This window comes from Adelges cooleyi, unplaced genomic scaffold, assembly GCF_023614345.1.
Source record: "Adelges cooleyi isolate 19-005CV unplaced genomic scaffold, UGA_ACOO_1.1 ACOO_flye_CR_arks_rails_tigmint_CR_PRNA_2, whole genome shotgun sequence".
Classification (NCBI taxonomy): domain Eukaryota; kingdom Metazoa; phylum Arthropoda; class Insecta; order Hemiptera; family Adelgidae; genus Adelges; species Adelges cooleyi.
In genome coordinates, this window is record NW_026095860.1 from 1,060,887 (window position 1) to 1,088,642 (window position 27,756).

The 27,756-nt window shown below is 40.8% G+C and overlaps 1 protein-coding gene across 1 annotated transcript in view; it reads left to right on the top strand.

Moving 5' to 3' along the window:
* LOC126833671 (max dimerization protein 1-like) overlaps positions 1–27,756 on the top strand; it is a 123,910-nt gene that overhangs the window by 79,910 nt on the left and 16,244 nt on the right. The window contains exon 4 of the mRNA XM_050565126.1: positions 23,130–23,244. Coding sequence (XP_050421083.1) covers positions 23,130–23,244 — 115 coding nt within the window. The remainder of the gene's footprint in view (positions 1–23,129; positions 23,245–27,756) is intronic.

Below are 27,756 nucleotides of genomic sequence, written 5' to 3' on the forward strand. Positions count from 1 at the left end.
TCGAGTGGGTTTGCCCCCTCTACTTCGACTGCCAGCGCCGTCGGGTCGAGCAATACGTGACTTAAGTTCTTGTTTTCTGATTAAACGGTTCGAAAGCTTTGTCCGGGATGTATAATATTGTTCGCCGAACCCGTCTGTAGTGTATAAACACCAGCGTTGCCGGCTAATTTGCTTCTATCCGCTCGAGTTTTCAATTTTCGTCCCCTCGCCTTTTTCTGATAATTTTGCCGTCGACCTTTCATTTTTAAATGGCAATCTACAGGTCCGGGTTAGGTTATTGGAAAACGATTGTAACCTCCACAAACCTTTTTAAAATACTAACCACCTATGTGACCTATCTGACGACAGTGCCAACATTTTGAGAAAACTGTTGCTAAATCACAAATTAATACACATCTAACTATTTCTGAACAAAGGACAGGTTTATTAAGTAGTTTTAGGAGCTCTATGCTGCCCTCTGCATTCTGAGGGGAGGGAATCTTGTCGACGGGCCACCGTATACAAATCTTAAATTGGCGTTTGCCGGAAACGTCCCTTTTGTGGAAAGCACATAAGACACGTCTTACACACACATGTCGTCGTCAAATTGGTTTCCTTCGTCGTGCAACGTGTATTTATTCGCCCCGGTTGATTTCTATAGTTCATGACGAAGACACACGAGGACGACTCTGGCACTGTTTGAGTATGTGTAAAAGGCTAGAGTTGGGATGGTGGCCGGGGGGAGGGGGTACGGTGGGGTTGGATGCGACAGCGTATGCCAATTACCGGCGCTTCGGAACACGAGAGCAGCACTTCGTTAGGCGGACAAACAGTAGTGGTAATAATAATAGTAATAACAAAATATATTATTATATTCGGCGACAGCCTTTGAGGGGGAAGAGCAGAGGAGTAGGTGGGGGGGGGGGTGCGAAGGGTGTAGAAAACGGTCTTGCACACGGCGGCGGCAAGGGACTGTCAATCAAAATAAACGAGGTACCGCCGGATAATTTCGTTTTCCTTCATAACGCTGTGCACCACTACATAACGTTCAAAGTCGTCGTCGCCACGCAGCGTGCCCCTGAAATATAGTATTCTGGGTTTTTTTTTTTTTATTTGACAAAAACGAGAATGAAAAAAATATATAATATAGGGAAAAAATCCAAAAGGGTCGTCACAATTAGAGAGGGTAGGTGGGAAGGCCGAGGAATTGAACAGCACTGCCGTTTTGGAGGAGTACATTATCGAGTGGGCCTATTTTGTTGTTGTTGTTGCTGTAATTGTGTAGCTTATTCGGTTTGAAAGGAACAAGTCGACGCTGTGTAATGCCTATAAAATATGCTTTTGAAAAATCTCTGAAAGGAAATAAGTCCAGTATAATATTGTTTGTAATAATTAAACGCGCAGATAATAAAGTTCTTTTTTTTATTCCTTCGATTTCATTTTTATTGTTCGATGGCGTTATTTGTTTGGCATATAAACCATTTCGGATTCTTTGAAGCGCTTTTAATTTCAGTTTCGCCAAGTTTTTCATTTTTATTTTTTATTTTTTAACAAAGACTAAGAATAATAAGTCCGCCAGCTGCCAGTGTCTCAAACATTTCTCAAAATAAGTACCCAACACTTTGGTTTTTACACTACCTTTAATTTTTTAAAATAAGCGATTCAATTCAATTTATTGTAAGTCTATCGCGATTATAATTTCACAATAAATTCACTCGCGCGCCCACCTAGTAAAGAAATACATAATTTAAGTTTTCATATAGAACACAGTCGTGTCTGAAATCGTTATGGAATTACTATTGGAAAGGCGCCTCGACAAACGCTAAAGGTTATACCGTAGTAATGACAGGGTGTGGTGCAACAGTGTAGTAAAAGCCAATTCGTGTCGTTCGCCACTCATTTGGGTTGTTTACGCGGTTGGGCGGCAATCGAAATAGCGCAAAAGGGGTGGAAAAAAGAAGCTAAATAATTATACTCGACCGAATGGTGTTGTTTAGGTGCAAATTCCAAAAGTGGTAAAGCGCACGCGATACACACATACATAGTGTAGTCGCCCTATCGATAAAATCGTCAGTCCGACATTGTGCCACAGTTTGTTGTGGGAAGGTCAATTCACAAAAAGCTGGTATTAAATATGAAATAATTTTAAAATTTTGTTTCAATCATCCTCTTTTGATCGCTCCAAAGGTAAAAGAGGTCGCCATAGAAACGTTTTGTTATTAACAAAATATTTTAATTAAATTGTTTATATCACACTCTAGCAAACAACGTTACCTTGCTGTGGAATAGAATGGTAACGCGCATAAAATCAGACCATCTCTACCCTGGCGGCAAAACTTGACAGAGGAACGAGCGCACTTAAAATGTGATTCCCGTCGGTTGAAAGGTATTTATCAAAAAATCATCCTTTAGCAGAGATACTGCGGCCGTACTAAAAAGTCATTTGCAGATTTTGGTACAAGCCAGGGGTGTGAGGATAAGGCATTGATTGATTTATAAAATAACCTTTGATGTTGAAGCTTTTTCTACGATTATGTGGCCATTTTTTGAGACATACCAAAAATAGAATGGTAAAGACTCACTTAACCGTTACATTTTCGCGTTTTGGCGGGGTTTTTACAAATGATTTTTCATTCAACCTCTCCCGGCGGATTACAGCATTTGTATTAATGTGAAAGCGGGTATTTCGTCTAACCGGATCCGCTCAAGTCTATCCGATTGTATCTGCACGTGAACCGGATACTAATATAGTGTGCGCGCCGTACCGTCGCCAACCGGGATAAGGAGGAGAGATGGTCGGGGCCGACGGCCACGTCCCAAGGGGGAGAGCCGAAAGAAGATTTGTGCACAATATCTTTGTTATATTATATGTCTGAAGTTGCTTTGGTATACGTCGCCAGCGGCAACGAGCATAGAACCGTCAGAGGGCAAATAACGTGCCAACCCGTTGGATCGTTTGTAAACGAACTAATTGCTGACGGGCCCTTACCCCATTTAGAATCGCGATCAAAGAACCTTCGGGCGGTCGTCTGGCCGTAATTAAAACCTTAGTTTTGAGTTTGGTCAAAATGTCAGTGCAGGGCTTCCCACGCTGGAATTAACGCAGAATCACCAATGTCAAAGCTGTAGGAATTTTGGAGAAGAGTTCACGTCACACCATATCATGTGTGATTAGGACTCCCTAGTTGCCCTAAGGCGAATTATCTTTGGCGGATTATTTCCTGGAAACGATATAATCAAAGACATTGGAACAAAAGAGATACCGAGATTCGCAAGAGATTCGGGACTATTCACAGAATTATTAGACTGCGCTGGACGTAGGCGGATATTATCTTTGGCAGATCTTTTCTTGGAAACGATAGAATCAAAGACATTGGAACAAAAGAGATACCGAGATTCGCAAGGACATATTATTCCAAAGACATAATTGGACATAGGCGAGATAGGACTTTGTCAAAATAGGAATTCGGTGAGAGGGTGCGCACAATAAACCTACGGGTCTGAGTGCATGGCCACATTCTGAAGTTGCGGAGAAAGGTAATTAATTTTTAAATAAATGAAGACAATGTTCAAGTAGTTAAATACCGAAAGTTATATTTTATGTACTCGTGTCTGTTTATCGAGTAACTTGCATACAACACAATGGCCGACGGTAAAACACACAAACTAAAAAGTGGAAAGCTCTTCGCGTGAGGGACCAATGGGGGAGGGGGGTAGAGGTACTTTTATCGTCGTAAATTTTAAAATGAAATTTAAAAAAAAAAGTCCTTTAACGACACATTGTGCCTCGGAAAACGCCATAAGTCTTCTGGGCTATCTCCGATTTTACGACCACACCGTACCTAACCCGAATACTTCCGGTTGCTTTGTTACTAATTTTTTGATTTTTTTTTCTACTCTTGGGAAATTTATCGTTAACGTCGGTGATACACTCAAATGCACTTGATATATATTTTTATATATACATAGTATATATATTTTTTTTTACGGCTTTTAATCGGCGGTCGTTACACGTGCGGTGCTGTGGAAAAACACATTAGCCGCAACAGCTCGGGCTAATACTACTATTATTATTATTATTATTATTATTCCAAAAAAAGATAGTGTATAATATAAATGTATGTATTTTTTTTTTTAACCCTCGTCCGACATACATACATACATACATACGAGCTTGTATCGGGCATTTGCATGAGAAGCGGAGACTCGTTCGAATCGCAGTCATTTAAATATATTATTATAATCCTAAAACGTATACCGGTCGTAGCGACACGCAGTATAGGTACTACGAGCACGGTATAATATTATACCTACACACTCCGGGTGACGCCAAAAACGTGATAAAGTACACAATCCGCCTTTGCAACGCGTTCGACTCGCGTGAATCGATAGGCAGATAGAGAGAAGGAAAAGAACCCGTGTGATCGCACATACAACCCAGAGCTTATCTGAGCACAACACACCGACTAGGCCGGGCCGTGTAATAAAACCGATGGGTCTCCTCCGAAGCACGTCACGTCTCTTTGCCCGGATTAAACGCGATTACCGTGGTGGTAGTGGCGGCGTGGATAGAATAAAAACATAGACATAGATAAAACAATAAATGCCAGAAAAGGACAACCGACGACGTCGAAAATTATCCTTCTGCCGGTGGTCGTGGGGATTAGGGCAGTGGCGGCCGCCGGAGAGGAGAGGAGAAATTGCCTTCGGGTTCTTCTTTTGTGATAAGTGCTACACCTTTCCTTTACACCCTTCGCTCTTCCGAGATTTAGCGTCGGGGTGCCACAGTGTTCACGAATCAATTACTGCGGCCAAAACGATTGTACGACCAACGTGGAAAGATCACGACAAAATATGAGCCCCTCGAAAGCAAACTGTGGTGTATGTCAAATTGTTTGCAAATAATTCCTGTCACAATTCGAAACGCGAGCTATTGTGACCGGAATTCTCAAATGGAAGCATCGTTTCACATATTTGCAAACAATATGACATACACCACACTTTGCTTTCGAGGGGCTCATATTTTATCGTTTCAATTGAGCTTAAAGCAAAGATAATTGGCAATTGCACAGCAAACGGATCTTTAGTAACCACGAGGATCTCTAGTGTTATCAGAGGACGACGAGACATGCTTTAGTGAGATAGCAAGGTTCGTGTTGGCAATGGTACAATCCGGTGTTGCCAATTGAAAAAGACCATTATGGCGGGAGCCACGTACAAGAGTTCCAAAAACAAAATGGAGAGAATTTACTAATTGGATAGAGCGGCAGAGATTGAACGAACTTTGTTTGTCAGCGTGGCCTTTGAAGCCGTAGACTAGAAGAACAAGACAAAATCAGCAGACTTCATAAGATTGTCGTTATGCCGCTTTGATTCCGCGATTCTTTTTTTTTTAGGGTGTGTGTGTGTTCAGCGACGGGAGGGCGTGAGCTGTGGCGGTGACTTGTATGTTATGCGTTGTAATAAAAAAAAAATAATAATAACAAGAAAGGACTAGTGGGGGGGTTCTGGGAGAAAAAGTCGTCGGCGAGAGATGATGTGGAACGAAAGGAATGTGTGCAATAAGTTGGCAGGAAAAGGAGAGGAAACGTCGTCTACGGATTTCTTTCAACGGCGGCGATTCACACTGCTGCCGTGCTGAGATTATGTGTGCGTTGCCGGCGGATAGTGTTTTCTATAATATAATATAATATATATATATATATATATATAGACAACTTCTCCGTCATTCTCTTGGCGGCCTATGATGGATTTGATGACATTATCGGGGCACAGAAATCATAATTGTATAGCAGCGCGCTATGTGTATTTACCGAGGAATAAAAAAAAAAACATACTGTCGTTTCTCTTCTTCTATTTTTTTTTTTTTTTTTTGTGTGCGCTCGTCGTCACGTCCACATCGACTTATATAATATGCTATTGTGTGTGCCTCTCCTCTCCGCCTCCCCTATCCCGTAGGATAAACAATAAAAATGGCGAAACCGTCGTCAAGGGAAATCCCCTGAACTGTGAAGTCCAACTGAAAACGTGGAGCCGACCCGTGGAAAATGTAATTTAATAACCGACGGGGCGGTTAAAAAAACAAAAATAGAAGTCCGACGTGCTTCTCGATAATCTTCTTATCTCGGAACAGCGAATACAATATTATTGCTGTTGTTGTCGTTTGAGCCCGCCGAATCAGCTAAATAATAACATACTATTATCATTCGTTTCCCCGTGTATGGTAATTTCCTATTTAATTTATTCTGAAACCATTTTGAATATTGCCTGCCGCCGCGGCTCGTTGATCATAACGTTAACGTTGACACGTTAATTTGTTTTTTACGACCTCTCCCCCAAAAAAATTTCATATCAGATCGACTGTCACGCCATTAGTCTATCCATAGTCCTATTTATCGTTATCGGTCGAGAATGATCTTGTTAAATGGACTTTTTGTTTTTTACACAAACGAACATTGTTCGACAATAATTATTAGGTTTGACTTTTTTCGTCCGAAACTAATTTCCACGTTACAATACCAACGTTCTCATACATACACTGTTACGTCACCATATTATATTATTATCGAGCGCTTCTCTTCCATTTTTTTTTTTTTTTATGTCGTGAATAAATTTCCAGTCCAAATTGAATATCGGTAGCGCAGCCGTATAATATAATATAGTAGGTGTACTAAAATGTGTTGGGAATAAAAATATAAAAAAAAGTAGCTGCCGGCAACGACGACGGGTCTTTTGAGCAGCATATAAATAAATTGGCCGAAACCGTGCTGCGAGTCCGTTGAAGCGGAAAAACGCATTTCGAAAATCACATATATACTCCTCCTGACTTCTTCCTATCCGTTTTGCGTTTATGAGGGTAAAACCTTATAGCGACGACGGTGTGTGTACACACCGTTTATTATATTGCTAAGAAAACGTACATCGGCAGTCGTTGCCGCGAGTATATTTTAAGACCGTCGCCAATTTTACCAAGTTAACATATTTACATAAATAAAATCTATTTTGTACTTCACCTTTGACAGCTGTACATGAGCGACCGAGTTGAATAAACTGCAAATAATAGGTGCAAAAGACAACCCGCGGGGACAGCAAAACGTAGTATGTTAAAGAGTCACCACCGAGCACCACCGGAATCACTGACCGTTGCGTTTTCACATGGCGTCGATGAATAAAATTAAAACCGCAGCAGAGATCATCGATAAAAATGTTAAAAAATGCTCCAATATGTATGTTATGTCTTACTGGAAACTCTGGCCAGGGGAAACCACTGTAAACGAACTAATGTGAAATTAATTGATCGTCCAGTATCCGGTCCAGTGCACGAAACCCCATTTGCATAATGCAATAACAGTTGGGTAGTGTTTTTTTTTGTTTTTTTTTAATATATAAACTTACAAAACTGCAATCGGTTTACCGGCTACGGTTACCTCGATGGCCAACACTGATCCTGGGTCGAAACGTATTCCAATGGCGTTGGAAATACCCTTATACCCTTGGTGGCTTTGGCTCCCGGTCACGTTCATGTACGACTGATAAGATTCCAGAAGATAATAAACATACACACACACACACCTGAGTTGTTTTGTACGTCTCTCTCCTCTCTTCTAATCCAAAAAAACCACCCCGCTACCACCTACCCTATTCCCGCATGTGATGTATGTGTTCCAGTTAAAACGTCGCTTCGTCCTCGTGCTCTTTAGGGCAATAAACGAACGTCTCCCATATAGGTTAATAAATTAAACTCTCTCCCGTTTAACGGCCGCCGTCTGCGGAATTAACCGTTTCGGTACTACTATATACTCGTACGCGATTTAATGGCCGACGTCTTATCTTTAACGTCGGATTGAATTTTCGTTGTAAAAACCGTTTTGCCCTTTGTCGTCTGAAATCTGAATGGCTTTTGGTCGTCGCCGGGTCATCCCCCGCATCACATAAACGACACACATACGTCTCGCCGTCGTCCCACTGGACCGTCAGATATCTCAAACCAACGTCTTATGTTATGTAACGTCTCCGAGGTAATAATATATACACACACACACACGCGAAATTTTATTGCCTTTATTTTTTTTTTTTTAAGTAATTTCATTTTCCGTTGTGTGTGTGTGAGTCATTTCGCGAAAAGTGGTCACTTACAGTATTGAAATTTCAACTTGCTCATAAAACCGTTTTCAATCATCATCTTCCTTATCTCTTCTATCTCGAGTGACGTGACTTGTGATTGACACAGGAGTGAGGTGAATGAAAACCACATCCACAATTCCACTCTATCGCCACATTATTTCTGATACGAACTGCTTTCCTGACACTTTAAATGTGATCCCCCGTAGTCTACTGTTGGTTGAATTCTTCGAAAACCGTCCTCTAGCAATCCATGCTGCTCAACTATTCCAATGTGGCTTTTGTTCAGGAGTCACCTTAAAAGGGTCAACCATAGAACTTGTAGCAAACCGGGGGTGCGAGGAAATGGCTATTAATTGATTTTTTCCGATTGACTCATTTTGTCGACCTGATGGTCCCTGAATGGACAATTTATAAGGCATGCCGAAAATAATGATAATGTCTCATGATTCGTTATGGAGATAAATGTACCACTCGGTGAAATGACCTGTGTAGAAAGCCAACGTCAGACATTTCAGCTCGTCTGATCAACTTGACGACGGGCCCTCCGCTTGCGTTTGCCCGAAACGTGTTGCTAGCGTGCCCACAAACAATAAAACGGCTCCTAATCAGATAAAAAAAATACCCGTTGAATATAAATATACTTGTAAAAATTTAATATATATATATATGTGGATATGTTTATGCGTTAATGCTAATGAACGGTACGATAGCGCGGCTATTGAACGCGCGTTAATGGCATTATGTTTTTTTCACGTTTTCATTCGTGTCGAATTTATTAAGCTCCACACCACCACCCACCCTCTTCCTTCCTTTTCCGTCTTCTCCACCTGATCGGGGTTGCGAACCAGCTTTCCTCGAGGGACTACATGTATGTAGATTATTTTTTTATGCATATTTGTAACGGTCATCTGCGTACACAGCGGCGCTATGCACACGGATCACGTTTATTCGTGTAACCATACAGCTGTCGGTATGTATATATATATATTGAAATGGTATACACTGCCAAGTAGAACAACGACAACAACGGCCACGGTGTAATTGAACGAAAGACCACCGATTTCAGGTTATCATTCCCAGTTTTGGGCACCCTGTTCCGAAATCCGGTACGCAGGACCAAAAAAATAGAATCTACTTATCATTTAGAATTCGTTGGTTTTATATACGTCATCGTCGACTTTGTGATTTCTGAAAAAAGCGTTCCACTCGTGCTTTCCTCCGCGTTTACAATACAACCCCTGTTGTCGAATTCCTATTTGCTGCGTTTTAAAATAATAATGTTTCAATTGTTTTCTGTACTCTGGAGCTCGGTGAATTATTTCTCATCCGCACTCGCCTATAGAGAATGGCCAATTGCCGTGGCGTTGATCCCGTGCCAACACTAATATACTCTGTGTATATAATATGTTCTCGGACTTGGTGCACGTGCATCCGAAGTGACCACTACTCTATTAATAACCAACACTTTAAACCGTGTTTACGCGGATCTCGCCGTCATGTCTACTATTAAAAAACATTCGTCGTTCTTACCGTTAATATTATTATTTCCATCGCTTTCTCGCTTCTTTTGGACGTCCATACAATTGTTTGTTCTCTACCCGGAGGCGAAGGAATGACACTAAACGCGTTGACGCGCCACTCGCATTAGATAACGATCTCCCGTCATTAGTGCATTGGCAGACGGCACTCGAAACCGAGCCGACGTTCTCAATCAACGACCCATGTATGTGTATGATATAAAAACACAAACCGAGTAACGGATATACCTTTCCATTCAATTTTGTTAAACTTGTTCTACCTACTCATGTACAGTGAAACTTTCGTTGACGGATACCTCCCAAAAGCGGAAACCTCTTAAGTACACTGACTAATTCATCGACATTGTGACCAAGTCACAGTTTTGAATTCCACTTGGGTGTCTCCTGTTTAGAGGTTTCACTGTACTACAATAACTGCTGATGAGTTGAGTGAGCCACAATTAAGATTAGGTCTTGGGAAAATGTGCTAGCACAAAGCGTACATACAAAACGGTTGTGTTTTTCTCTTTTTAAGTACTGAATCAATCTGTCTGAGGATTTAAGTGAAAACTTAGCGCTTCTCGAAGAAATAATAATTTGATTTGCCTCCGCCGCCTGTTGTCCGCGTGTAATTCACCTAGTTTAACGAGGTTCTCAAACTTTGCAAACTAGTGAAATCAATATAGGCAGAAAAAAAAAATTAATCATTTTTCTCCGAATCAACGTTGTTGTTTTTCGCTAAAAACTTTTGCCGCTCGTCGTTAAACAAAAGTTTAAAAAGTTTAAAACTCAAAGCATTGGCGACTCGGTGAGGGAGATCGGGGTTGGGGGGGGGGGCGCTTTGGGTATCCGAAGACGGAATTCGGAGTAATTAAACATTTTTTTTTTTACTAAAGCGAGTGTTGCCGGTTAGGATTTGTGCCGGGCACGGCACGGCGACTGTCGTTATTAATCTTCATTTGTCTTGTGTCTCCATACTTGCCCGTCGGAACGGCACTCGGCGTTAACACGGGCGAGTTGGCGGCCGAACCGTGCTTTATCGAGAACGATTAATTATAATCATGTTTTTTTGTTTTACTTCAAAAACCGTTTTCATTCTTCGCGAAACACAGCTCCGTTTGCCAAAAAAAAAAAAAAAATTGTGGATGTATGTCGTGTGCGTATTTTGTGCATAATGAGTTGTATACACCGAAAAATTCAGCAAACAATAAAGAATAGTCTGTTGAGCTGTTACGTCACTATTTTCCCCATTTTAGTGTATTTTAAACGGCCGTTCGCAGAGCTGTGTTGTTGTTTAAAGTCGCCTGTAATTTCATAAATCAATTTGACCTGCAGCCGCGAGTGTTCAACCCGTGCGGAAGATCCTTTCGTCCGTTCGTCTATGTTTACTTATACCGGCGGCGTTCGCATCAATCGCAGGGCTGTTGCGGTGCTGTGTTCGCGTCCGGAGTGAGAGAATATTTTACTCTGTACATAATATGCGCATACCGCCGGTATGATTGATTGCCCGGGTTGAGGATATAGACATTCTGACACGCCTCCCCGGCTCCGATGGTGCGTGGGTTGTGGGTGGTGGTCGGCTTTGCCCGGCAGGGTAGTAGCCGTTTATTATTTTTTATTTGTATCTATATATTTTTACAAGAGGAGGTATAAAGTCGCCGCCGGCGCTGGTCCCATGAATATTTTACCGCGACATGGCTCGTTATTTTTTTGCCACCCGTCTCCAGGAGTCTGTCAAAATCCTAGCAACCAGAGCCGGCCTGTGTAAGGAAAACACTTACTGTCCCCCAGGATCTTGCTAACCCGACCTGGGCGAAAAACCGCTCTGGATTTTTCAACTAACAGTTTTCCCTAATCGCTCGCGTGCTTTATTGTACCGATAGAGTGACTGTGTTCATTATAAATGCGATACAAAGCGCTCGCAGTCATTTCGTGAACGATAATAGTACCAGCTTTGCAGGGTGGCATTGTACAAAAGGTGTTATTTTACCGGTTAATGTAAAAAAAGTACCACGCACGAGTAGTCCGGCGAGCTTCTTCCAGGGTTTATTCGTCTTTCATTTCCCCCCCCCCCCCGTACACTTATATGTATATACGTACAAGAGAATTTCAAATATAAATAATTCATCCTAAACCAACAATACGGTAAAACGGATACCGTGTAAACAATAAAGTTTGCTTTACCACATCCGACTTCATTGCCAAGTATAAACTGTTGTGGGTGGAGGGGGGGGGCGGTGATGTACGAATGGGATAACATAAACATTTCCCAAAGGCTGCGGGCAAAGGGATAAACATAAATAAAATAAAAAACAGTCCGGGTAGACCGGGCGTCAGAGGTAGAGGGCAACAAACAAACAAACAAACTGAAAAAAAATGTATAATATGCATCTTTAATGAGAATTAAATATTTACAAACCCGTTAATAACGAGGAGGGCTGTCGCCAATCCAAATTCTCAGTAGCGACTTTACACAATGTTCGAGCAACAGCCGCCGGTAGTTCTAGCTATAAAAAATTTTTTGCCGTCGTTTCCCATGTACCAAAAAAATATATTAAAACTATTAAAACCTAGAAAATCGCCACGGTATAATTGTTATTTCCCCCCCCCCTTTTTTTTTTAGTAAAACAATAGTCTGGCTACAGATTTTCATATGTACTCTAGATGTACCCCTTCAAACTGATTTTCAGACTTAAGGGGATTGCATGCGGTCTGTTTTTGAGGAGCTTTGTTAGGCAATATTTAAGAAAAAAAGTGGGCATGACAAGTATAGGACCCTGGTACTTTCCGGTACACTCTAATATCGAATGTTTCATCTCTAATCTCTTACCTCACCTTCAGCATCCAGCTGGACCATCTCTTAACTCTAATATATTACTAAAAGAGATTCAATTAATTTGTATAAGCTTCGAGATGTTATTTTTAATTTAAATAATTTGCCCTATGAGTAAAAGGCATATTGGGGTTTAATTCAGACCAAAAACCCAGAAAAAATTTCGACTACACACTAGAATGGTCCAATTTCAATTCTTCAAAGAGATTCAAGTTGTTTGGCTCCTTTACTGTGTTATGATGTAGAAAGACATCAAGTTTGGCGTTTTAAAAGAAAGGTACACCTCGAGTCTAGACAGAAAACGATTAAAAACACATCATTGTGGAAACAACACCTTCTGTGGGCTCGCGTCGAAGCTAAAAAAAAGAGTATAATAATATATTTATCTCGTCATCTAGAAAAGGGATAATTACTATTTTTACTAGAAAATAATAAATTAGTTTTTTTTTTCTACTACTTTGTCTCAATTTCGATTTAGCCGAATCGACAATATGTTAACTGCATGCGCGTTCGCGTTGCGGAACCTCCACCACCGTCTTCCGGTATATAATGGGCTTGATGAATAGAGCCAACACACCATAGTGACATTGAATAATTTCTAGTCCATTGTTGCGTTTGGTACTATTTTGGACGCATAATAAAATTATGTTAATCGACACGGAAAAAAAAATGGTTTAATATTATAATATTTAATTGCATCTCGACCGAGACGTTGACCCGACAACCGATTTATGTACCGGTTTATCTTGATTACACATCCGTTTTTTTTTTTTTGGTAATTTTTGTTTTTAAACGTTCTATTCATTAACCCGTTACTTACAAGTATGTGTGTTATGTATACAACAGTCCCGACGGTCTTTAATAATAACTGTTATTGTTGTTGTTGTGTGAACTTGTTGCACGATTTTGCTTACTTTGTATACATGCCTTAGCTTTGTCCGTGAAAATGAAAAAAAATTGAAATTAAAATCATCATTTACAGAACACAAACCACTTATATTAATTTAATCAAATCTATTTGTTTTAAGCAAAGCTTGTGTGTTAGAGATTGAGAGTAATACATCAACCGTTAAAAGCGCATCTATTTAAAATTGCAAATTAAAGTAGGCAATTTTAAGTTATGATACAGGATATTAACGTGAAAGACAATTTTTTTTTTTTTACTTAACTCTTAAAAAGGTGAAAAATCTTGTTATTGATATGGAACTATAAAACTAGCAACCCTTAGCTGTAAGTAAAATGATAGAATTCAAATTTGTTTCTTAATTAGCTTAGTTAGGTATTAGCCAGGTTGTCATGTGTGAGTGAATCAACAGTCAACAGGCAATGAACATATTTTCATTAGAAATATATTTTTTTATAGATAATCTATCCACTAAAAATTAATTTTTAAGCCCATAATAATTGTCATTAGGTACAATGCTTTTATCGATATTGTTATTTTTATCTGTAAACACACTGGACTACTACTACTATTCGCTTACTTATAACATCTAAATCTTACTGTGCTTCCTGTGGACCTGTGACCTCCCCGTCCCCCGCTTTACTGCCTATTTTTTTTTTTTTTTTGTGAAAGGTCTCGCGATTTTATGATCGAGTTCGGTCAATTAGTCACTCGAAGCAGCTATTTAAATAGGCCTCCCCCAACCCCTGTGAACGGTGGTTGTAGCCGGCGGTCAGGTCACGGCCGCCCTCGTCGTACCTTGGCCGGATCGACGGTTTCCCCCCCCCCCTCCGAAGTTGATTAAAAATGTAATTAAAACGATTACTCGCGGTTCGTCGGAGTTATATATAAAAATAGTCTGTATGTATAAATAAAAATGTACAAAGGCAAAGCCCTGTGCGAGTCTATCGTGACCTCAGGCCGTAAATTTCGCCCTTTCACGAAACCGACTTAGGACTTGCGCGCCCCCGGCGAGGTATTAAATTATTTCGTGTTTTTCCAACCCCTATATACTACCCTACCCTACCCTCCACCGCCGTGCTTGGCTGGCCATTAACGCCGGCATTTTCACTCTCTAATTACACCCAGCGCGCACAGCATTTAATAACTGCTATTGTTGTTATCGCCGCGCGATAATAACACATACATTAACCTGGCCAAAACGTTTTTAAAATACACACTTGTCGTCGATGATCGGCCACGGTAGATCAGCTGGGGAGGGTCGTGGCAAAAAATTCTAACACAGAAAACAACCCACAGCCGTCCGAAAACAAAACAAAAATTTAGTCAATTTTGGATAACATTTGGTGCGCTTGGTTTGTTTCGACTGAGGGTGCTGAAGTTTCAAAGGGTCGCAAAAGCAGCCATTTAGGTGCTCGATTTGTGTCTAAATATTTGCAATTTATGACATTTTATATTGTCGGACTGCACCAAACGCTAAAAAATGTGTACAGTAGTTAAAATTAACATTGCGGCCGACCCATTCAACCTCATAAGTGTTTCTGAGACAACCTGAGACTGAGACTGAATCGCAGCAGCGATCCATGTGTGTGTTATTAAAACATAAACCGTACAGCAGCCGAATATGTATTTATTTTATTATATATGTATGTTATTTATACACAGCTAGATGTGTACGCTGACAGTGTAAGCGTGCAATGACACCCCGGGGGCTCGGCATGGTTTACCGAAGGTTTTCCTATAATGTATTTTTTTTTGGCCGTTTCGTTTTGAGTGGAAAATAACGTGGCCCAGATATGCTACTGGATCGATTGAAATGCGCCAAAAACCAACGCTGTATCCGAAAATCCGGTTATCGATTGCCGGCGATTCAAAACCTTTTTTTTTTTTGTTCCACCCCACTACTATACTACTACCCTCCGTCGGCGGTGGTTTGCTATCACATACACATACTGTCAAACTGTATATGTGTACATTTTTGCCCGTTCGGTTAAGCTCCTCCACCGCACCTACCACCACAGTGTGTGTGTGTGTGTGTGTTCACACCGTTTATTTTTTTTATAATAATATGTATACATGTGTGTGTGTGTGTGTGTGTATTCTCTATTGCGCGAGGCACGACAGCAGAGCAGCGACGGGCAACGAAAATAAAGCCACTAACAAATCATAAATATTATATCTTTTTAACCAGCTCCGAAATGAATTATTGCCGCCGCTCTACCTACCGACACACGCACACGGGGTTCACGGTTTATGGTCACCGACGGCGAAATAAATGGCGCGCAAAAGTGTATAAAATAATTTTTTTGACGTTTCCAACCCCCCCCCCCCAACCATCCCCACGCTTCGTACTCACCCTCCTTTATGTGCGTGGCTGTTTCTGGCTCTGTGTGTACATTTTTTTTCTACTAAAGCTTTTTGTGTGTGTGTGTGTGTGTGTTGTCAGATAAACAGACAATGTCGCCGCACTGTTGTACAATGTGGTGTTTAGAGCCAAATATAAAATGTAAAAAAAAAAACGATATACGTACTATATCGATGTGTGTGGTGGTGGTGGTGACTCACGCGTTGTAGTAAATATGACCGTGCGAGAGCAGCTAAGTAAAGTTAGAGAAGAATACTCGGGAATTTCTTCAAGACAAAGGATTTGACAATGGATAAGTCGTCGTCGCCGGTGTCGCCAGAGTAGTATTGGGGCTGGCTGGTGTGTGTGTGTGTGTGTGTGCGTTATCGTTACTCGATCGGGCAAATATCTTTTGGACCGGAAATCGTGGCCATAAAAATTTATGAGTAAACGGAGAGCTTCGATTTTCTGGATTGCACTCTTTTTATTTATTTTTCTTCTATCCGCCACCTAGTCCTCCTCGGCAAAAGTACTTTTTATTTCTCGTCGTCTGGTGTGTCGAACTCGTGAATTTTTATATGCTCCTTCTCCGAACGCGATCCGCCGTTTTCTCCGTCCAAATGATGATTGTATTGATAAGCCGCCCAAAAACAACGGGATAAAATAAAAAAAAACCCAAACCCCCTCTGGAATCCCGCCTTAATCCGGCATACCTTAAATTGCCCCGCCCCCTTCGGCGAGGCTTGTAATTAAATTTTGCAATATCCGCAGAGGAGGTGTTCTTTTTATCTCGGAGCCGTAACTTTTAACCGCGTCTTAATATTCACAACACTATTTACTTTGCTGCGGATAACCTCAAAGCTCCTCTCTTTAAGGCCCTTTATTCGTTTGTGTGTCAAGCACCGCCGCCTTGGTGACGCTTATGTGATGTACGGTTGTACGATGACTGTTGTGATCAATATAATCTGCGTTTTGACTTTATTATTAATCAAACGAACCTAAACGGGACTCGGCGACGACGGCGGTGGTTGCCTTGTCTCCCGAATGCGCTCTAATTTATCTCTCTGTACGCTCACGCACACGGGATATAATCAGTGTGTAATGTGATATTATCAGACTGCTGTCGACGGCAGTGCGGATTGTGCGGGTGCCTCTAATTTCAAACACATAATATATATTGCACGCCGTTAAAGTGCTAAACCGGGCTCGAACCGAGCGAAACTCGGTGCGCAAACGATTTAACAAACCGGAAAACCCGGCGATTACAAAGGACTAAAATGACCCCAAACGGCGATGCCGTTTTCCCATTAACGACGTTCTAGTCGGACGACGTTTTATTTCATTACCGTTTAACAGAAATAAATCATTTGATGGTGTTTTAAACGCGATGCAAAACCGTTTTTATTCAATGTGCCGTGGTTTTTTGTACGCTACATTTGCCTCGCTTTTGTCTGCAAATCGCAGCGGTGTCGATTGATTTCACTGAACCTCTTCAGCCCTGCACGGCTCACTTGTTATATGATCATAATTATCAAGTTGGGATGATCGAAAGGATCGAAACTCCCGTCCAGAAGATCGCAATCATATTCCAGCTTTCTACGTCCGGTATTGACGTACGGGTGTGAAATCACATATTGATGAACATCAATATGTGGCCCTAGGTGTTAGGTGCTAGAATTTTACCAACTATTCCAAAAAACCCATTATCGGTGTGTAGTTGAAGTGTAAAAGATTATAATTGGCTGGTCATATTTGTAGGCCTAAAGGTATAGCATTCAACGTTTTTACTGGGAGACTGAACGGAAAAGGGCACTAAACATACTGAAATTTCACAAGGACAAGAATAGGAAACGGCGAGGACAGAGATAGGTGAAGAGAAGTGGTTGAGGCAGTAAAGGTCTTTTTCATGGACTGTAAAAGCTGGGAAGAAGGTTGGGGTAATTTCTAAAAGAAAAAAAAGAGGGTAGTCACGTTTTTTAACGCCTCGTTGGAAATTTTCGAGAAAAATTATTTTTTACGCACCAGCCGCCGCGCGTTTAATCGAAAATTTATGACCCTGACAATTTACTGTTGCTGATGCTGTACCCGCCGCCCAATAAGTAAGCTCCGAAGCACCTGTCGCCGTTTCCACTACACGCGCATATATTATGCAACTAGCATCTAAAAATTTCCGGGTATATTTACGGTGTATTTTCCGACGTCGCACGCCAGTAAATCTCTTTTAATCGGGAGAACCGTGTGTAGCTGGTGTCGCGTACACCCAAAAGCTCCCGGACCGTATTATATATGTAGTCCGAACCCCGTGGTAATTTGTATCCGACGGCAATAAAGATAAATCCCTTTGCTCCGCCTCCTCCTTTGTCGCGCTTTCCCCACCGCCTCTCTCTCGGATCCGTCATTCCATTCACTGCCATTTGAACGTGTGTGTGTGTGTCGCCTCGAAACGCCGCTGTTCGGAGGTCTAGTGAAATAAGGCACTTTGGGTCACTTAAAAAATGTGGGGTTGAAGTCTTAAAGGTCGACTGTAAATCACTTAATGCGCGCGAGCCGAACAGTAGTAGTAGAAGAAGTATAGTAGTCGCGGCCAAAAGAGAAAAAAAAAAGGGGAGAAAATCGAGTGATTTATTGTGCGCGTGTGACTGAACGATGCCCGTCTTCATGTATACCGTCTTGAGTTATGGAAACACCGTGGAGTCGATTTTGAAAACACCTAACAGAACGGTTAAGGCCCCTCCCCCCCCCCGTTGTCTGCGGTTAAATAGCTTTTTGCATGACAACAAACGAAAATACCTCTAACTGAATTTCGAAATTCCATTCGAACGGTTCAGTGATATTTTTGAACGGCCTTCGCTGCTTCTACTATCTCACACCATCTTTCTCTGTTTCCACTCTACTCCGTTACACCAGTCTAGGTTGTTATCACACCTGTAATCACACCCGCCTGTGATAACCACCGCGTGTTATCACATATGTTATCAATATCACGTGTTATCACCACCGCCTGTTATAAAGCCACATAGCCGGTGATACCAACTATCACCACAATAGTGCCTGTCATTACTTCTTTTATTATACCACTGGATACGTGTCCCGCCCCTTCCACGCTTGGCGCTTTAGGTACATTTGGTAAAATTCTATATTGGTTCTCATTCTGTGTTACCAATTTTCCACGTTTCGCATCTGGCCGTAGTAGCTTGAGTAAAGGGTGGATTTTGATCTTATACTGTGCTAATGTATTGCACGGTAGATTATAGCAGCAGTTTTGTGTCTTTATCCGGCAACGCTGTTACTCCATAATTAAGTGTGACAGCAAGCGTCGCGTCGCGTTTTTGGGTATGAAAAAAAAAATTAAATAAAAAGCAGGGGTTCTTGAGGAATTCCAATTAAACGTCTGAAGGCGTTTTTTACACTCCTCGGTCGCTTCATGAACGCAAACACATAATAACGAAACGACGGAGGAGGCGACCGAGTTGGGGGGGGGGGTTTCCGCCACCGGAGAGCTTAATATTTTCTCCCCTTTAATCCAAATGGACGTGCCTTCTGCATTTCTACACGCTGTCGGTTCATATACGTTCGACATTTTGTCTTGTCTTTTGCCACTGGCTTACGGGATTTACGGAGAACAGACGTGTACTCGCGACGTAAAGGTGTACTTACGCTGTTCAATAGACGGTAATTTTTCAAAAAGACCACAACGGTAGCGTGTCGACGATAAGTCGGCCTATGCCCGCCCCGTTGTGTGTATTCCTTGTTCCGTTTTGGATAGTTAAAGAGAGAGGACCTTCTGTGTGTACATGGGCGCGCCGTTAATTGCCGCACAGCACGCCACCCATCGCCAAGAGGTTATTAATTTGTATTTTGCGTCAAAGGTTTGCCGGCCCCCGGACAAAGAAAGATAGTCGAATAAGGGTCGCTGTCGGGTAGAGTAGGGAAGGGCAGCAGTGTAAGAAGGTTTGTTAATTGATGTTGATTTTTCTTCCCCACGTCCCCACAATTGAAGCGCATGCAAAAAGGATACGGTATAATTATTCGCCCGGCAAGACGGTCGGTGGTAAAGTCTTGGAAGTTGTTGCGTTCTTAGCGCAACTTTCCTGTTATTATTTGTTTGTCGTCTCGTTTTACCGTCGACACTTTATCGTTTTATTCATCGTCGTTGTTGTTGTTTAGAACAACTGCCATAGAAGTGAAAATGTTGAAAATATTCATCGCAGTGTTTCGTAGAAGTTTTACCGATCGATCAACTCTTGCCGGCGACTTCTTCCCTCTTCGATGTGATTTATTTCTTTGTGCGAAACCGCGACGTCGGACACCGTAACTTTGTATCGGCGGAGGGACTATGATTTCCGAAATTATCATCTTATACATTAGCGCCAACGGACTAAAATTAATTACCACACTCTCCATCGTCGACAACGCATTTACATTATTAACAATAATAATTAAATTCCTCGCTATTCGAAACACTTTATATTGTCATTAATTTCCATCTGCGAACAACATGGCCGCCGCCGCGTCGCTTTTTAGTCTCTTCAGCGTGGCGAGACAGTATTGTCTCACCAGGAGTAGGTATTCCTGCTATTGGCTGGGGAAATTCATGGATAGTCATCGAATGCGATAAACTAATTTTCAGATATGCCGCTTGTCTGGGGGAAATGGAATTACATAAAGAAATAAAAAAACTATATTGGGATTTGCGGTCTCGTCCGACGATAATATCATTATGTATACAAATGAATTCGGTGCACTGCGAATAAGTAGGTATTTATTATGCGCATTATTTGTCGGCAACGGTAGTGTAAAAAGATGTCTTTTCTTGAACCTAACCGTCGAGCACTTGCTAGAAAATAGTTGCAGTTCTTCAAAACTCCTAAAAAATACAAGCAAACCAATAGATCTATCTCTCGCTAGTAAAGTCCCCTTCCCAAATATTGTGTGTAATTGAGAGATTTTATAAAGTGTGAACTTGCCAAGTCTCTGCCGCTTGGTAAAATGCTACGGATGTAGGCGGGGTCTTCTTCATCCCTCAGATATTTGGTCATTTGTTTGCGCAACTGATCTGTCAATGGCAACCCTTCGAAAAGAAAATGAACACTCTCTCGATCACTGCGTTGAGGTAAAATGAGATGATCCAGCTAAAACGTCTATTAATGCATCTGTCGCGCGTCCAATGTTTATCGTCGATACATAGATACCTGTTTTCTATTCTCCCCTCTGGTGGCACCGACTGAACCCGAAGCCGGCCAATGTGATCAAAATTACCGAACTATGCCCAGGTTTTATTCGCTTGCAACCCGATATGGTGTCATGTGGAAACGGTATGACTCATTTGCGGCATTAAGAGCATTCAGAGAGTTCAGTCAACGAACCTTTAGCATATCATCTAAACATCAAACGGCGATTGGATCACATCAAACTATAATAGAATCCTTAAAATTATCACTGTATTTTGCTCTTGACTGTTTTGTAAAGCATTTACCACCGTTTTTGGCGTGATACTGCTCTAAATATTGTGTAAATATGAACGATGGTCGATGCGCTAAATTTCGGTGCCAAACTTAGCACGTGCCTGTACCACCTGATACCTGAAATTCGGGCGGCTACCGGCGTTTGTGTGGATTCAATACATCTGTACATAGTTGGCTATTGATCGGAGAAGGTTGTTGTTCTATACCGCACTATGGTCGCCACAGAAAGAAAATATTGTGAAATGTCGATTTCCGATGCCGAACCGTCGAGCAGTCCGTCGCATTGTTTGTTAAATTGCGAATTGTAGCAAAATCTATAAAAAATATTTAATTAAATACCGGACTCCATTGATGACAGAGAAAAAAACATTTTTATCCCGTGGAATTCAAGATGATGAAAAAAAGTTTCAAAATCTCCGTGTGAGACAATTAACAAACGGAGTAGTCGCTGAAGGATTAATAAAAAAAAAAATGCCATCCGAAGAACTGGCTGGAGGGACGCACGGATTTATCGTGAAACTCGCTCTTTTTATTCTTCATTATAATTATTATCAATATGAGTTTTTTATTTTTTTTTTGCCGTCTTTTCTTTGTCTTCCACTCTGATCTGCAGGCAACGCGTTCGTTAAGCTTTTAATTTGACGGACTCGCCACTATTAATTAAACCCTGCGAATTGTGTTGTATTTTTCAATTATCGAGTAAAGTCGGTTTTTTTTTATCTGCAGGATTTAAAGGCTTGGTTGGTGGGGCACTATACATAAATTCCGTTTGTCAGAGACGCTTGACGTAATAAAAAATAAATATAAAAACGCGACGTTAATAATAATGTTGTTATTATATTACAGCGTGTATGTGTGTGCGTTTGCGGTTTTATTCGTGAAAAGCCAAACTTTTATTGCTGCTTACATATACAATATAACGAGCAGCGACGTACACGTATAAAAGAATAAAGGGAATCTCGTGACGTCTTAATTTCGGGGATTGATTTGTTGTGTGTGCGGGGCAATAAAGCGCGAGCAATCGGTTTTTATATGCCTCGACGTGCTCTGAGTATCGGCTCCTATATATAAATAATATATGTGTGTGTGTATGGTTTCGTTGTATCTCGAGTTGATTAGAATCAATAAAACCTGAACGGTTAGGAAAACATAGTTTGCGCTTCGATGATGTATGAAGAAGAAGGCAGCGATGAAAGCGCAAAAACCAATACCACCACCTTTTCGGTTTCTGAAAATAATCAATTGATCAATGCGTGTGTTTTCCTTTTTACACCTTTTCTGTTTGGGATTTTCGGAATTATGACAATCCGGATTTTGCACGACTCGGTAGCATTTACATCTATGGACACTTGCTTGTTAATTAGCATTCTTTCGACTAAAAAACAAGGAGGGCCAGCAATTTTAATCGCTACCAACGTGCAAAAAAAAAACGTTTGTAGTCGCACGTGGAGATTATTTCCAACTCGGTGTATGCAATAATAGATTGCTGTAGTCGGCACTTTTCTCTTTTGGGATTATACTGCGCCTATCGAAATTATCTCGCCATCGTATCGAAAACAATCCCTAAGTTTCTTGGCGCCCGCTTGCGTCAGCCGATGTCTTTGTTGTCTCAAACTTTCCGTTTGCTTGTAGACTTACACTTCTTTTGTGTGCCGCTCGTACAAAAAACATAATGTCGTTTTGTATCAGCCATTCAATGGCCGCGTGTCATCCTCTACTCTTTATACGACCCTCCACATTGTTAAATCGAGAATTATATTTGAATTCAATTAGATATTAGATTATAATATACTAATGATCACTAGTCCAATCGGGGAGACGTTTTCGATTAGCCAACAATTTATGGCAAATGCGGAGCAGAAATATTATGTGTGTTTTGCGTCGATATGCACATTTTCATATTGTCTGCTAATTTAATATATTACATTATCTAACTCGTGTTGAATTTTTTTGTATGTTACAGACGAGCGCACCTGAGAAACTGCTTAGAAAAACTCAAAGAAATGGTACCGCTGGGTCACGAATCGTCTCGGCACACCACCCTGGGGCTTCTGACCAAGGCCAGACGTTTCATAAAGGTACGTGCGAATATATTACCCGAGCTTTATGTTTATATAGTATATTATATTGGTCAAAGGGTTATCATACTATATTATTGGTGCCTTTGAGGAAACTATATGAAACAATAATTATGACGTCGGATTAACCCTTTACACGGACATGAGCCGAGTAAGTCGACGAGAATAATTAAAGAGCGAAGGGGAAGATAAGGCGGGAACAGCAGGAAACCACCGCAGTGTAGTGTACCAGAGGTATTGGATTTGTTGAGAATTTTGGCCATTGGGGTAACATGACGGACCGGGCTTACAATGATCGACGTCGATACATGGGTCATTAACATTATTTTTGGCATGTCTCAAAAACTGTCCATTTTAGGTCAACCGAAAGATACGTGCCAATCGAAGTCATTGATATTGCTTTAATAACAAAGGTAAAAAATAATTTACTAGTCATTTTTTCACACTTCCGGCTTGTTCTTGAGGTCTAATGGACTGATCCATTATGGGTGGTCTCGAGTAAGGTTCTGGGCTTCTGGCTTGTGTCGTGTGTGCCTTTGGGGAAACTTTTGGAATTCGTGCCCGCATATGCTTCGGATTACGAGGCTGGCGTTATCTTAAATTATATTATACTTTCGAGTACAATCGCAGAGTGCAGATTTTGTAGGGCCGCCTTAGTGAGCGAGGGGGGTGGGGAGAGAGAAAAAGGGAGAGGAAAGGACGCTTTTGTGATATATATAAATATGGATTTATACACATCCCGGCCGTGTTGCCGCCTGAGAGCAGTATTGAAATTTTTAATCCCGTTAAAAGCGTTATGCGTGTGAGGGCGAGTGTTGTGCTTTGTCGGCACGCTTCGCGGATTAATTAAAATAAATATAATTATTATTACTCGGCATACACGGGGCAAAACAACATTGTCGGCTCTACAGGATAACAAAAAAAAAAAAAACCAACCGGGTTAGCGTCAACAACGTTGTGCATGTGTGTAATTCCTGGTTAGGTTTGTATAGGGATAGGAGGATATATATATTTTATGGTTGGCATTTTATTGTGTCGTTTAATTCTGTACCGTTTGATACTGTTATTACAATGCACCGAATTCTTCAATGTTGGTAGTCCATGTAAATCAGAAACGGTACCCGAAAGAGGTAAAACGGGCAATGATATTTGGATATCGGTTCGGCGAGACACGTAGCACTCTACCGACGAACGTTAGAGGTGAGAAATGTTATCTGTATTTCGCTATTTCAGTGGAAAGGTCTTTGGAAATTACACCGAAGACCTGGATCTGGAACGGAGCTATAAGATTTGCGATTTTCTCAACCAAATCTATAGTCGAACAAGGTATTGAGGAAAACCTTAAAAGAAGAAAAAAATGAGGGAAAATTACATATTTTGCAACGGCCGTTGTTTTACATTTGAAACCTTATATTATAATAATATATATATTATAGACCCTTTGAACTTGACGGTACCGAGAAGGTTTCCATCCCCCTCGGCCCGTCGGCCGGTCAATGGCGGACGGATCACTTCAAAGCGTTTCGAAAATGTTTTGCGCCAAAAAAAAATGTTTTCGGCCATTGCGATTCCGAGTAGCAGCGCTATTTGTACAGCATAATATCGCGTGTACAAAGCGCAGGACGAGACCGATTCCGAGTAGGGCCGGCAACGACCTTTGTCTCCGTCTACTGTAATAGTATGATGTTCTTTGGGAACGGCCAAAGCGTGTATTTTGCCAATGCGCGCCTACAGTACTTTTGTCGTGCGATTGTCCGGGCGCCGCAGTTTGGCCGGGATTTTCCATTATTAATTTGGCGTGTACTGGATAGAAAAAAAAGAGGGGAAAAAAACCCATGTATAACCGGGGCCAAAGTCATAGTAATAACAATAATAATAATAATGATAATAATAATATATTCGGGATTCCCCTTTTCGCATGAATGCCCTCCCGGTTTCCTACTAATGCCCTATAGCCGTTCCGCCGGTACTTTGAAAGCGAATAAAGCCGATAATAACGGTATGCGCAACAATAAGAAGAAGAAGAAGAAGAACACACAGCTATACTATATTAAATTAAATTAAAGAAAAAAAAAACTCTTTCCCCGAGGAAAGGCGGTCGTCGACAAGTCTTCTTTTGTTGCCCTGCCTGCCGCCCTTGTATTGTATAAAAGGCACATGTCTAACGACTGTATATATATATATATATATTGTTATTATAGCTGCGCTTCTCGTCAGGGTGATAAACCCGTAGCCTTATGGGACGTGATGAAATCGCCAGAAGCTTAGAATTGCGACCGGGGCGGAGTGGGCATATCCTATTTAAATATATTAAACACATCGTGTATACATAGACAAGAGAAAGGAAAAATAAAGGATTTTTCGGACCAACCCCGGTCGTTCTTGTTTTCTACCAGGATAAGGCGAATAAACGCTAAGGTCTTGTACGACGCCGGCAGAGTTGTGCTGATTCTTATTCGAATAATTATTTTGAAAATTATTCGAATGAAAAATGATTCAAATAATTAGTTTTAAAAATGTTCAAGTGAAAAATTGTTGGAATAATTATTTGTTAACTATTCGAATGAAAAATTGTTCAAATAATTATTTTGAAAACTATTCAAATGAAAAATGATTCGAATAATTAGTTTTAAAAGTATTCGAATGAAAAATTGTTCGAATGATTATTTTGAAAATTATTCGAATAGTTTTAAAATTAATTATTCGAATAACAATTGATTCGAATAATTATTTTGAAAATTATTCAAACGAAAAATGATTCGAATAAATATTTTTAAAATAATTCTAATGAAAAATGTCTTCGAATTATTATTATGAAAATTATTCGAATAATTTTAATCCTTTCGGTCTCTAGGCACATTACAATGTACGCAACCTTTTTGTTTTTGTTTAATATTTATATTTGTGATAATACTTGCACGTGTACTAAAGATTTAACTTAATAGAAAAACATGTGTATTATATAATTGTAAGTATCGAGGAAATTTTAAATGTAGTATTTCGTGTTGTCTTGTGGTAATTATTAAAAATAATATATTCTGTAAATTTAATTTGGAATTGAAAGGGTTAAAACTAATTATTATTCGAATAAAAAATTATTTTTTAATATTATTCGATTGAAAAATGATTGGAGTTTTTGCAAAATTATTCGAACAACTTTTGCTTAACTAATATTATGTTGTCTTGATAGTTGTTCAGATACGGTTTTATCCGAATGATGCGCAACTCTGTATGCGGGCTGAGCTCTTTTCGGCCGGGAGATAAACGGAGAAAACTTGTTTTGGAAATTAATTTTATTTACAAAACGGCTCGACCTTGCCGGGCTTTTGTTTTCGACTAAAACGACCTAACTCGGTCACGTGATGGTACTGACATTGTCTTAACAGATTTATCGACCGCCGACTTATCTCGTTTCCGTTAGCATGCGCTTTCCACCGGCGTGCAGGTGTAATAATATAATAGCCGTAATAATATAACACCCATTGAACGAGGGTGGTTTTCTTTAGGGCTTTATCGTTAAAAACTTAACGCTCGAATTGCGGAGGAGCGCACATGTTAATAATAATATATATTCAATATAATATGCATATTATACACACAGCCTCGTCTTCTGCTCCGGTTCGCCCCTCTCTTGCAACAGCAGTCCAATTAGCGTGTCCCGTTCTATTTCTAAGTGATCAATTATCCTCTCGGATATAATATTATGGTGGATAACTTCATGCATAATATAACTCCCATCTGTTATTGTTGTGCGCCTCGTCCCTGTCACCTCGTCCCGGTGCGCATTCATCTCCGGGGCCAACACACTGTATATTTAATACATATTATAATTATTTCGCCATCGTGCCCGCCCGAAGAGCTTCGGTTTTAATTGACAGCCCTTATTCAACGCGCGGTGTGCGACAGGTATTACTACAGATATTCTCTTGCCCCTTTACCCCACCACCGTTACAAGCGTATGATGTCGATATTTTTTTTTACAAAATATACTATTTTCCTATCTACCGCCAGCAAGCAAGCGGCGAGAGATAGGGTAGAAGCAGCGAGAGCGGCGCAAAGACTCGGGAGAATTGGCTTGGAAACCTTTAGAAATATATATATATATATATATATATATATTTATATTGTAGATCATTTTTGTGTCGAAAACGCGGTATGGATTCACGCGACCGTACTTAATACTGATCCCTTCTGCGTCTGTCTGTGCACATCCGTTCGCCGCATGTACAGAAAATTGGCATCGAATAATCCCCCTCCCCCCCCCCCCCTCGGGGAGATCCTCGGTTGTTAAACGTTATACCCCGTCGACGGTTAGGTCGATTTCGAGACGAATTACTCGCGTGGACGGACTGTGCAGCCCGTCTTGTGTGTGTAAAAAAATATATATCCGAAAATAGGCGATGCGGTCTAGTAAAAAAAAATAAACCAATAATTCGCCGGCAGCAGCGACGGATTTCGGATAGACGGAGGAAAGCCCTCGTGTACGGTTTGTATCGAGCATAGCAACCCTCG